This window comes from Orcinus orca, chromosome 13, assembly GCF_937001465.1.
Source record: "Orcinus orca chromosome 13, mOrcOrc1.1, whole genome shotgun sequence".
NCBI classification, from domain to species: Eukaryota; Metazoa; Chordata; class Mammalia; order Artiodactyla; family Delphinidae; genus Orcinus; species Orcinus orca.
In genome coordinates this window covers 69,256,361-69,269,832 of record NC_064571.1, presented here as the reverse complement: position 1 = coordinate 69,269,832, position 13,472 = coordinate 69,256,361, and the positions used below count along the sequence as shown (strand labels likewise).

General features: G+C 36.9%; 1 protein-coding gene and 1 pseudogene across 3 annotated transcripts in view; one reads left to right on the top strand and one right to left on the bottom strand.

Moving 5' to 3' along the window:
- Positions 1-3,200, top strand: part of PPP1CB (protein phosphatase 1 catalytic subunit beta) — a 37,613-nt gene extending 34,413 nt beyond the window's left edge. For all 3 annotated transcript variants that reach the window (XM_004268170.4, XM_012532449.3, XM_049696344.1), the window contains exon 9: positions 1,386-3,200. In XM_004268170.4, the coding sequence (XP_004268218.1) occupies positions 1,386-1,490 (105 nt within the window). In that variant the 3' untranslated portion in view covers positions 1,491-3,200. The remainder of the gene's footprint in view (positions 1-1,385) is intronic.
- Positions 3,201-7,725: 4,525 nt separating this feature from the next.
- LOC101277253 (phosphatidylinositol 4,5-bisphosphate 3-kinase catalytic subunit alpha isoform-like) lies at positions 7,726-8,800 on the bottom strand (annotated as a pseudogene).
- Positions 8,801-13,472: the final 4,672 nt, after the last annotated feature.

Sequence of the window (13,472 nt, the reverse complement as noted above, 5' to 3'; positions counted from 1 at the left end):
AAATTCTCTACCTGAAATGTAGATTAAAGCTGTGTTTACACCCAGAAGAATAAACATAATTTTTAAATGTCAGATAGTAACAAGTATTGGTGAGGATGTGGAGAAGTTGGAACCTTATGCATTGATAGTGGGAATGGAAAATGGTGTGGCTGCTTCGCAAAACAGTTTGGCAGTTCCTCAAAAAGTTAAACATAGAATTTCTATATGACCCAGCAATTCCACTCCTAGGTATATACCTGAAAGAATTGAAAACAGGTACTCAAATACATGCACATGCATATTCATAGGAGCATTATTTATAACAGCCAAAGGTAGAAATAACCCAGATGGCCACTAGCTAAAGAGTGAATAAACAAAATGTGGAATATCCATAAAATGGCGTATTGTTTGGCAATTAAAAGTAATGAAGTACTGGGAATTTCCTGGTGGGTCCAATGGTAGGACTCTGCACTCTCACTGCCAAGGGCCTTGGTTTGATCCCTGGTTGGGGAACTAAAATCCCATAAGCCGTGTGGCATGGCCAAAAAAAAAAAAGTAATGAAGGACTAATATATGCTACAACATCAAAATCATTATCTTAGTGAAAGAAGCCAGTCACAAAAGACCACGCATTGTGTGGTTTCATTTATTTAAAATAGCCAGAAAAGACAAATCAATAGAGAAGGTAAAGTAGTGATTGCTTGGAGTTGAAGGGAGTTTTAGGGGAGTGGAGAATGGAAATAGGGAGGGAGTGATTGCTTATGGGAACAAGGTTTCTTCCTGGGGTGACAAAATGTTCTAATGTTAAGATTATAGCAGTGGTTGTATAGCTGCAAGTATATAAAAAATTGTTGACTTGTTACATTTTAATGGGTGAACTTTATGGTATCTAATATATATAGCTTTTTTAAAATAAAAGATCTGTGTACACATAATAAATTAAGATCTGAAGAGTTTGTGACTAATTACCCTCTAAATAGTAGAAGAATTATGATGAGAACCTAGGTGTTTTGACTCTTAAACTAGTATTCTTTCTTCGTCATAGAGATACGCTAATTTGAAAATTTTTTTATTGATACTTAAGTCTAAGGATTGGGTAGTTGAAGGGATTTGTGTACTTGAGCTTTTGTACAGCAGAAAATAACACAACCTTGTAAAGCAACTATACGCCAATAAAAAATAAAATAAATAAAATTTTAAAATTATCAATGGAATGACCAATAATAGCAATATTCAGACATTTACTGTACTCTTTAAATGTGAGAAATGTTTGTGGAACTTTGCTGTTTTCTTCTACAGTTTTATAATTGATGTCATTTATTGAAAGGCCCACTATTGTAACAGTAATTTCCTTAAACTTATTGTACTTGAAAAAATAACATTGTTACTAAATTATTTACTTTAAGATATTGAAACCATCTGAAAAGAAAGCTAAGTACCAATATGGTGGACTGAATTCAGGACGTCCCGTCACTCCACCTCGAACAGCTAATCCACCGAAGAAAAGGTGAAGAAAGGAACTCTGTAAAGAAACCATCAGATTTGTTAAGGACATACTTCATAATATATAAGTGTGCACTGTAAAACCATCCAGCCATTTGACACCCTTTATGATGTCACACCTTTAACTTAAGGAGACGGGTAAAGGATCTTAAATTTTTTTCTAATAGAAAGATGTGCTACACTGTATTGTAATAAGTATACTCTGTTATAATATTCAACAAAGTTAAATCCAAATTCAGAATTGCCCATTAAATTTACATCTTCACGTATCACAGTTTTTAAAGTTGAAAAGCATCCCAGTTAAACTAGATGTGATAGTTAAACCAGATGAAAGCATGATGATCCATCTGTGTAATGTGGTTTTAGTGTTGCTTGGTTGTTTAATTATTTGGGGCTTGTTTTTGTTTTGTTTTGTTTGTTTTTGCTAAAATAATGGCAAATTCTTTAAATTTTTTCCCAGACATTTTAAAAAGTGAAATGTGGGAAGAGCTTTAAAGACATTCATCGACCTTAATTTTCTATTGCTTATTTACTTATGTACCTGTTTGATCTTACTAAGAAAACTTATGCCTCATTACAGTAAAAAGGAATTTTAGAGATATTTTTTAAAAATATGCAAACTGTCCAATCGAGTGATTTAATCAGTTTGGGCAAACATTACAGCTGATAGTGAATATTTTGCTTTATACAGAAATTGCCACTGATTTGGATTTGTGCACTCTAATTTTAACTTATTGATGCTCTATTGTGCAGTAGCATTTTCATTTAACTTTAAGATAAGGCTCATTTAGTATACCCAACTAGTTGGTAATGTGATTATGTGGTACCTTGGCTTTAGGTTTTAATTCGCACGAAACACCTTTTTGGCATGCTTAACTTTCTGGTAACACCCTCACCTGCATTGGTTTTGTTTTTTGGTTTTTGTTGTTGTTGTTGTTTGTTTTTAGATCCACAGAACATGAGAATCCTTTTTTGACAAGCCTTGGAAAGCTGACATTATCTCTTTTTTCCTCCCTCTGTACGAAGGATGTATTTAAATGAATGCTGGTCAGTGGGACATTTGTCAACTATGGGTATTGGGTGCTTGACTGTCTAATATTGCCATGTGAATGTTGTATACGATTGTAAGGCTTATGTCACTAAAGATTTTTATTCTGATTTTTCATGATCAAAGTTCATATGATATTGTATAGACATGCTTTGTAGTGAACTATAGTAGCAATAATTTCTGTACATGATCAAGGGTTTATTGCAGCATTTCTATTCCTGTTCTCTTTTTTTTTTTTAAGGGTAGTATTAACAAATGACAGGAATAGAAAAGTCAACATAAAGATTTTAGAAGGAGAACTTACAGGACACAGATTTGTGATGCTTTGGATGCAACACTTTTGGATGTGATTCTCAAAGCTTTTATTGAGCGTTGTCAAATTTGTAAGCTTCATAGGGATGGACATCATATTTATAAATGCCCTTCTACAAGTGCTACCATAGATGTGAAATTCTTGACCTTAATATCGTCTTTGAAATTGTTAAATTGAGAATTCTGTTAACTTACGTTTTAAGAATTGGCATATTGTATTACTGCAAGAGATTTGATTTTCAGCACAGTGCAACGTTCTTTCAAATGCATATGTCTTTTTTTTCTAATTCCATTTTGTTTTAAAGCACATTTTAAATGTAGTTTTCTCATTTAGTAAAAGTTGTCTAATTGATATGAAGCCTGACTGGTTATTTTATTCCTTTTTTTTTTTTTCCTTTACAATGAGACATTTAAACACATTTTATTCAAATAGATTTTAATGTTTTTGACGCATACTGAATTGGTTCTTTTTTAAATTTGTCCGTGTACTGCATATGATGTATTAGGTTAGGTCACACAGGCTTTTTATCTAATGTGATTTAAATATCTTCCTAGCTGAAGAGTAAGTTGAGCAATTTTTAATAGAATTTTAGATGTATTCTTATCAGCGTAGTGTGAAGGGGGTCTAGAAAATAAACCTTTGGCAGGAGACAGGGCAGTCTTTTATTAATCTTAGTAATAGTAAAACACATTAATTTGGATCCTACATATTGGGTTTTTGTAGTAATTTAGCCAGGTCAGTACTGAATATGAAAAAAATAGTCACTAATTAAGCAAATTAATATTGGTCGCTGAATTTGAAGAATAGAAATTTATCATGTTTTAAAATTATTCAAGCAGTCTTAAAATACTTTAACAGCTTCTATTCCTATAATGTGTTCATTACAAATATTATTTGCTTGGTAACTCTGCTACTTGAAATAAATAAAACTTTCTTAGCAGAAAAATATCCTATAATTCTAGTGTCACTAATTTGTTCTTCCCTGTTGCTAATTTATATCATTTTTCCTCTCATTTTTAATAATTTTCTATATTCAGATTTATTCTAAACGTCATGACATTCAGAGTCATTAAACACACTAGATAACGGTGATAATGTGATGATCACATGGATTATTATGGTCCATTTCTGTTCTTGAATGGAAAGAATCAACTACAAATTGCATTTGAAGCTTTACCATTCATTATTTTAATTTTGCCCGGGGACCAATTTTAATCATGATCAGCAGGACAGGTTTGTTCAAAATGTTGAGTCAAAATACCTGCAAGCAGAATTTTAAAGTTTAAAATGTGGCTGGTTGGAAGTGGAAGAGGTTATAATAGGCCTTAAAAAAAAAAAAATTTGTCTAAGGGAAAACCAGGAGCATCTTGAGATGTGTCCCTTAAGAGTATATAAAAGTGTGTTATATCGAGCCAAGGAACTTAAGTATATCTCCATATATAAGTTCACGTACATTCCTGTCTACTTGGCAACTGTTAACTTCTGAACAAAAAGAACAAATTTTTTTCTTTCACATCTTTACATTAAAAATGTGTTTAGAGAAGGAAAATAGGCTTACTTTACTCTTGCTGCCCTGACTCAATCCACCTCTTCTCTTCCTTGTAAATCCATCCCTGAATAAAAGCTGTGCCTGAGAAAACACTTAATAGCCTGACTATACCAGTGCCCTCACGTAGAAATACTCTATCCCTTTTTTGCTAGTAGATTTCAGTGTTTTATAATTTCCTTAAACAGCTAAAAAGTGGTTAAAGAGAGTTTAAAGTGACAGGGTACCTTGCAAAATCAACAGCAGTTCAATAAAACATAAATTGATTCCCTATAAGTATATGATGAAAGTTTTATTATCTTTATTCTCTTTATAATGTTTCAACAGAAGTGAAATTTAGATACAGTGTAGAAAGTTTGATCTCTTGTTCAGTTTTACCTGTACTTTTGAATGCCAGAATTTCTAAATAAATCCCCTGATTAGAAAAAACATTTTTAATAAGAAATTTTCATTATTTTCCAATCTTAGTGTAATTTAACATCAAACTCCAGTTTACATGGACCTAATGCAATAATAGACTTTGTTGTGTGCACATTTCAAAACATGAAACATTTGCAAGACAAAAAAATCATTCTTTTTCCTTCTCCATCATTTCTATATATTTTGGGGGTTTTTTTGTTTTTTAAAAAAAGATACAAACAATCATGAAGTTTACCTTTTTGGACTTAAGGCATAACATGAAATTGCACATTATTGTAAAGCTTAATTTTGAAATGAATTAGTTCTATCAAACCCTGTTTGCGTTTACATTATTTAAATTATATAGTATTTTATTTCTATTCTTGCTGTAAATTCTAATGCTGTTCATGGATTGTGCATTTCCTGTGCAGTCAGTCTTTGCCTGTTGACAGTTATTAACAGTGCAATATAGAATCCAGATACTGAGCTTTCAGTTTCTTAGTTATCATTTCGGTTCAAAGCATGCTGCTTAATTGTGTGGAAGATCCAATCCATTTTTGTTGTCCAGCCGGCATAGTGTGTATCATTGGTTTTATGAAATATTCCAAACCCTCTTGCTCAGTTTTATCTAAAGCTAGGGTCTTTCGAATGTATGCAGTATCATGAAAAGATTGTAGTTCTGGCATTCCAGAGCCAAGCATCATTGAGAAAAGATTTATGAAGAGATTGACATGCTGCCGAATAGCTAGATAAGCCTTGTAACACATCTCCTGAAACCTCTCAGATTCTCTTATCTTTGTGCATTCTTGGGCTCCTTTACTAATCACTATTAAGAAATCTTGGGTCAAAACAAATGGTACACGCTCTCGTTTATAACCAAATTTTTTCTTCTTGTGATCCAAAAAGTGTCCAAAATCTGTATGAAACAGTTGTCCATCATCTTTAACCATGATGTTACTATTGTGACCATCTCCAATTCCCAAAATGAAGATAGCAACACAATACCCAGCACATGAACATGTAAACAGATCGATGGCTGCATATTTCTCCCTTGTTCTTGTCTTTGAGCCACTGATGTAGTGTGTGGCTGTTGAACTGCAGGGCACCTTTCAGGCCTCCTTTAGACTGAATTTGCATAATAGTGTGGATTTCTCACCACCTCAGTAAGTCCCACACAGTCACCAATTGACAACCATAAGGTAACATTTGAAAATCAAAACCTTAATTTTGTCAGATATTTTCCATAATGCAAATAATTTGAAGTGTTAGCATATCTTGCCATAAATCATCACCATTTTAAAAAATCTCGTTCTGAAAGAGTAATTCTGATGTGATGTCTGGGTTCTCCCAATTCAACCACAGTGGCCTTTTTGCAGAGGACATAATTCGACACTCTTCAAGCCTGAGATTTCCCAGCTGATGAGCAGGGTTTAGAGGCAATAGAAAGCCCTGAAGAGCATCCATGAAATCTGGCAGCCGCATTTGCTCAACTAAAAACTTCATCTGCACCTTCTGTGTTTCATCCTTCTTCTCTTGTTTGAGAATGTCAGTTAAGTTAATGAGCTCTTCCCATAGCTTCAACCTGCCTGTTCAGGTGTTTCAAATACACCCCACATGCACAGCAATAGGACTCCAAAAGCAGGCCAAACCTGTTTTATGGTGCATCTCAGATTTTAAATGCCAAGAGAAAAAGTGCCTAATCCTTTGATTAGTCAATGCTTTTTTGAGTAAAAATCTCACAAGTAGGTTATCCAAATACTGTTCATAGTTTAGGACCTGTACTAGCAGAATTAGGTACTGAGAAAGTTTGTCATCTGTTAAATATTTTTCTAAGCACTGAACAGCAAAACCTTGAACCATGGGATCTGGGTAATTGCAGTCCAGAAGCTCCATAGCCTGTTGAGGTTTGATTGGAGGCCAATCGTTTACCAAGCAGTACATCTGAGCTACTTCATCTCTAGAATTCCATTTAACAGACAGAGTTAATTTGGGTAGAATTTCAGGGATAGTTACACAAGTGTCTGTGGCTCCACAGAAAATCTCTTAGTGATTTCAGATAGAGGATCTCATGTACAAATTGCTTGGAGCTGTTAGCATTTTCTCAATTCATTGTCTCTAGCTAGTCTGTTACTCAGTCCTGCATGGGAATAACTAAATCCTGCTTCTCGGGATACAGACCAATTGGCATGCTCTTCAATCACTGACATATCTGGAAACTTCACCACACTGCCGAACCAGTCAAACTCCAACTCTAAACATGGAGTTTCTTTATTTGGATTTGATCCAGTAACACCATTAGAGTTCAGCAAATCTTCAAGTCCATGAGGTACTGCCGAAAGATTCAAAGCCATTTTTCCAGATACTAGAGTATCTGTGTAATCAAACAAGTTTATATTTCCCCAGCCCAATGGACAGTGTTCCTCCTTAGCACCTTTTCGGCCTTTAACAGAACAAATGGAAAGGCAAAGTCGAGCAGCATGAGGAAGATCAGGAATGTATATATCTTAATTCAGCCATTCATTCCACCTGGGATTGGAACAAGGTACTCTTTGAGTGTTCACATTATCACATAAGCGTTCTCCTCCATGGTAGATACCTGTTCTAACATAGATCTTGTCAGTGTCTCAAATATTTACATTCACATAGGTTGCACAAAGAATTTTTATTCTGAGTGCACTATTCATAACCCAAAGGGATTTTGTAGATGTTTCTCCATTCGTATATGGTGTAGCTGTGGAGATGCATCTGGAATAAGATGGCATTGTAAAAATCCATTGGCAGTTGAGAGTAGAGCCTTTCTTTAGCCATCAGCATCAAACTGGGCATCCTCTCAAGCATTATACAGCTTCTTATATACTTACACTAAGGATATTTTTCTAGAAAGTATTTGTCACATCCACACACTTTTTTTTTTTTTTTTTTTTTTTTTTTGCGGTACGCGGGCCTCTCACTGTTGTGGTCTCTCCCGTTGCGGAGCACAGGCTCCAGACGTGCAGGCTCAGCGGCCATGGCTCACGGGCCCAGCCGCTCCGCGGCATGTGGGATCCTCCTGGACCAGGGCACGAACCCGTGTCCCCTGCATCGGCAGGCGGACTTTCAACCACTGCGCCACCAGGGAAGCCCCACACACTTTTAAAATATACTTGCCCTGATATTCTAAAACACAGAGTTTCAGTTGTTCAGATGATAGCAACATACTTTGAATTTTTTTCCTGATCACTTCAGCAATTACTTGTTCTGGCACACAGTCATGGTTTGATTTTCAGAGTATACTTCTTGTCATTTGGAGAAACTATTACCCAAATCACCACTATTATTTGCCCTTTATCCAATTTATTATGTATGCGCTTTGGCGGTTCTCGTGAAGATTCTACATTTGGAGGATAGACATACATTGCTCTACCATGAGGTGAATTGAGATCCGTAAGATCCACAGCTTTACAAACATTGAGAATATTTCTTCGAAGTCCTGTACTTCTGGATCTTTAACCATATCGAATTCACACACTGGCATGCCAACGGCAAAACCAGTTTCTCGGTTGAGGATCTTTTCTTCATGGTTGCCTAATGGTTCAGTTACTTTTTTAAAGGGTTGAAAAAGCGTAAGGTCACAAAGTCGTCTTGTTTCATGAAAAAATTCTTCCCTTTCTGCTTCTTGGGTAACACAAAAGGTAAGAACATTCATCTTGAAGTTGATGGCGAGGGTATTTTCTCACTTCTTTAAATAGTTCATGTTTTATAGTTATTAGTGTAGCCTCACGGAGGCATTCTGAAGTTACTATCATCCCATTTGGTAGTAAACATTCTACTAGGAGTCTTGGCATCAAGTGGATGCCCCACAGTTCACCTGATGATGGTCTTGGAGGCATTGTTCTGATCCTTTACAAGTTTTACATATAAAAGTACTTTGCAGAATTAGATGCGTGGCTGTCCCAAGGCAGAAATGCTGGGAGCTCCTAGAACCTAACCGCATCGGGTCCCGGCGAGGTCCCAGCCCCGCCTCCCAGCCCCCCTGCCCCGCCGCTCCGGAGCTGCCCGGCCAGGCCCGAACCCTGCCTCGCCAGCAGCCCGGCGGCAGCAGCCCGAGACCTCAGCGGCCGCCTAGAAGATTTTTTAAAGTAAAAACTTCCTTCAGCTACCACCTCTTACATTGGCTGACATTAAATCATAAACTTATTTAATTTCTTATTATTTTCTTTCTTGTACAGATTGCCAGTGTTTTTATTAAACCTTATTTTTACAGAAGTGGCTGTAAATCTTTTTTCCTCTTAGGGATCTTTGCTAGCTAATGTGGTTACAAAATCTTACTTGTAACCCAGATTGTTCTGGGTATCAATAGAATGGAAGATTACAAATGTGTTGTGAGGTGTGTGTTGTATGTATGTGAAAGGGAGCGAGAACAAACTGCCTGAAGCTCACAGATTCAGCATTTCTTTTTTTTATTTTTATTTTTTTAATTTTTCTAAAATGATTTTATTTAAATAATTTTGACTCAAACTTTTAGCATTCATGGTAATTTGTATTTTGCCTTCGAATCTTTTTTTTTAACATCTTTATTCGAGTATAATTGCTTTACAATGGTGTGTTAGTTTCTGCTTTATAACAAAGTGAATCAGTTATATATATACATATGTTCCCATCTCTTCCCTCTTGCGTCTCCCTCCCTCCCACCCTCCCTATCCCACCCCTCTAGGTGGTCACAAAGCACCCAGCTGATCTCCCTGTGCCATGCGGCGGCTTCCCACTAGCCATCTATTTTACGTTTGGTAGTGTATATATGTCCATGCCACTCTCTCACTTTGTCACAGCTTACCCTTCGCCCTCCCCATATCCTGAAGTCCATTCTCTAGTAGGTCTGTGTCTATTCCCATCTTGCCCCTAGGTTCTTCATGACCTTTTTTTTTTTCCTTAGATTCCATATATATGTGTTAGCATGCATATACACTGGAATATTACTCAGCCATAAAAAGAAACGAAATGGAGTTATTTGTAGTGACATGGATGGACCTAGAGTCTGTCATACAGAGTGAAGTAAGTCAGAAAGAAAATCAGCATTTCTTTGATACTGCGTGCAAAAAGGTGGGAACCTAAGATCTATCCCTGGAGGTTTTCAGTCAAGCCTGGCCTGGGCTCACCAAGTAAGATGTGTTTTAATTTTTGCAGCTTCTTAAATCTGAGTTATTCAGTAGATGTACAGGCCAAAATTCTTCCCGAGAGAGCAATGACACCACAACTAAACGTGAAGCTATCAGACTTTTACACCAACTATAATTATTATTACAATAGTGTGCCTTTTAGCACACTAATTTATAGTCTATCATGTATAAACATGATTATTGACAAAGTCACAAAGACAGAATACAGTACAACAGGAAAGAAGTAGTCCAGAGGAGTCCTTAATGTATGTAATACGTTTAACTGGAATAACTTAAGTCTTAAATCTCCTAGTGTATTTCTTAGGAAAAAAGAGCCGAGGAAACAAAACCGGGGTGATGAAACTTTTTTTATCCAACTGCCTCCAATATGTGATTCTCAGACTGATACTGGGGGCTTCCCTGGTGGCGTAGTGGTTGAGAATCTGCCTGCCAATGCAGGGGACACGGGTTCGAGCCCTGGTCTGGGAAGATCCCACATGCCGCGGAGCGGCTGGGCCCGTGAGCCACAACCGCTGAACCTGCGCGTCTGGTGCCTGTGCTCCGCAACAAGAGAGGCCACGATAGTGAGAGGCCCGCGCACCGCAATGGGGAGTGGCCCCCGCTTGCCGCAACTAGAGAAAGCCCTCCCACAGAAACGAAGACCCAACACAGCCATAAATTAATTAATTAATTAAAAAAAGAAATTGAATACAATATTTTTTTAAAAACTGATATTGGCATAGTTTCTGAAAATGCTGTCACTTACCAACAGATTATTAACAGACTGACACCTACCCCACCATTCTTGGGGTAAACATGAGCTCTGTCTCTAGCTCTCTTAGTGTAATAAGGATTCCTGAGAATGCAGGCGTGAGGGGTGGAATCACTTGAAAAATCGTATTCCAGTCGAACTCAGGAAACTACTCAACTTACCAAATTAAAAATTAATAACCTACTTCAATACCTCAGAAGAACTTATGTGAGGCCGAGGATCCCATTCTCTGTTACACATCTGTTATGCAGTATATGCCTTAAGTTTTAGAAACAAATCCCTGTCTCCTGGGATAATTGCCCCAGGTTTTTGTAGCCCATCTCTAGCTGGGGCCTGGTAACACCACTGAAATTAATTTGATAATATCAAAAATCTAGGTTAAAAGCTTTCTATTTAATAGGGCTTCCCTGGTGGCGCAGTGGTTAAGAATCCGCCTGCCAATGCAGGGGACACGGGTTTGAGCCCTGGTCCGGGAAGATCCCACATGCTGTGGAACAACTAATCTCGTGTGCCACAACTACTGAGCCTATGATCTAGAGCCCGCGAGCTGCAACTACTGAAGCCCATGTGCCTAGAGCCCGTGCTCCGCAACAAGAGAAGCCATTATAATGAGAAGCCCGCACACCGCAACGAAGAGTAGCCCGTGCTCGCCGCAACTAGAGAAAGCCCACAAGTAGCAACAAAGACCAAACGCAGCCAAAAATAAATTAAATAAATAAATTTTAAAAAGAAAACACCACTTTATAGCAGTACACCATATATACTCAATAAATATGTTTTTTAAAAAAACAGCTTTCTATTACTGTACTGTACAGCCTGTTTTTCGTGGGGTACCCTAATCTTTTATTAAGTGAGTATCCTAAACTATTTGGGTATCCTCACTGACAGGTTACCACAAATTGTGATCTATTCCATTTTTGAAAGAAAATCAATTATTTGCTGTACAGATCCGTTAATATGTTGGGCGTTCCTTCAAAAAGTTTTTCCATTTGGTCCTTAGAAGCCTTTGGGTCTAGATCAGTCTAATTTTGACTAGAATGTATGGACAGAGATTTTTTGTCTCTTTTGTTCGCTGATGTGTCTCCAGCTTCTAGAGTAGTGCCTAGCACATAGTACGTATGCAAATGTTGGTTTAATGAATGGCAAATGAGTTTCAAAAATCACTATTACTACCACTATTTTGACACTGTGACCTTTTGGAGAAATTAGCAAAAAATAATATAGTTGCAGTTTTTATTTATCTTCATCTAACTGCTTTTTGTCTCGTACAAGAATGCTGGAATAGTCTCAGGAGAAAATTGATCTGGGTCTATATGGCAAAAATAGTTTGTTGTCAAACCTGTAATCCTTATTTGGTAAAATATTGGTAAGTATGAGAAGTCAGTGTTCAGTTAGTTGAAGGAACGTTTCTCAGCTAGCTGCTGACAGGCACACTGGGGAAGTTGCCTCTTGTTCAGAATCAAACTTTCCAAGATCCTTATGGGTACTTTCTTGCCTCCCCTTTGCTATAGTTTATTTAGGTTCTGTTTTATTGACCTTAAAGTCATCTTTGTTGTGAGCCACTTCGAATATTTTTAGGAAAGTGATATAGTTTTGTGTAACATTTTGTGTTTCAGAAGTCACCTAGTAAATATGAACACTTAAAACCAGGAATCAAAACTTGAAAGTGGAGAGGCTATTGCCTCATTTTAACAAATAAGGATTATGTCATAGGCAGAAGCAAGAATGGGGAGAAATCAAGAAAGATATTTTCATTAATGAGCAAAAAAGTGAGGTACAGTGGAGAAAACTATTCTAGAGAGAAATTTTATAAAGTCCTTCTATCTATTGTTCTATCCTAATACTTCTGAAGACTTTATCTCTACCATATAAAAGAGCAGTCAGCCAGGCTGCATTCTTGGTCATAGTGCAGAATTCCAGGAAGGGAATTTTGCCCAGCTTGAATCAAGGGCCAGCCCTTATGACTCCAGTGAGTGAGGAAGGAGAGAGATGATATTGCATGAATATAGCTGCTATCTCTACACCCAAGTGGTTTGGGAGGTTCAGTAGAATATTTCCTAGAAAAGGGGTGCTGAAAATAAAGGTGTCCTCTACAATACACCTTAAAAGATAATCTAGTCACAAAAAGTCTGAAAATATGACATTGGCAAGATGTCGACTAATGGAAACACTTACTTAAAACTGGTAAAACTACCTGGGAAATGAATTTAGCATTGATAATCTTGTATAGCTGAAACTGCATACTCTAAAACCCATCAGTTTCACTTTAAAGCATTTATGGAAAAACTACGTGAGTGCACCATGGGGCATACATATATAAACAGAAGTATTGTAGTATTCAAAATATTTGACTTTAATACACGGGCACTGACCAGACACCAACTCATCAGAGCCTGTGCAAGCTATAAATAACTAATTTGGCTTTACAGAGGCATAGCAGCTGATAACGAGGTCTGTGCATGGGAATACTCAGAGCATTCATAGCAAAAAATAATACAAGTGACTTGACAGAAGCATTGATTCATTATGGTATATTTACAGAATAATCCTACACAGGAATGAAAATGATTTACTGTCATTCATTAGTGTGTCTAAATCTTGAAACTATGAAGAATACAAAGAGTATTAAATTTTCAAACAAGATTTGTGTTTAAGAATACGGTAAATCTAAAAAGAAAATGGAATGGGGGAATTAATTCCCTGGCGGTCCAGTGACTAGGACTCGGCACTTTCAATCCCTGGTGGGGGAACTAAGATCCTGTAAGTTGGGGGGGGGA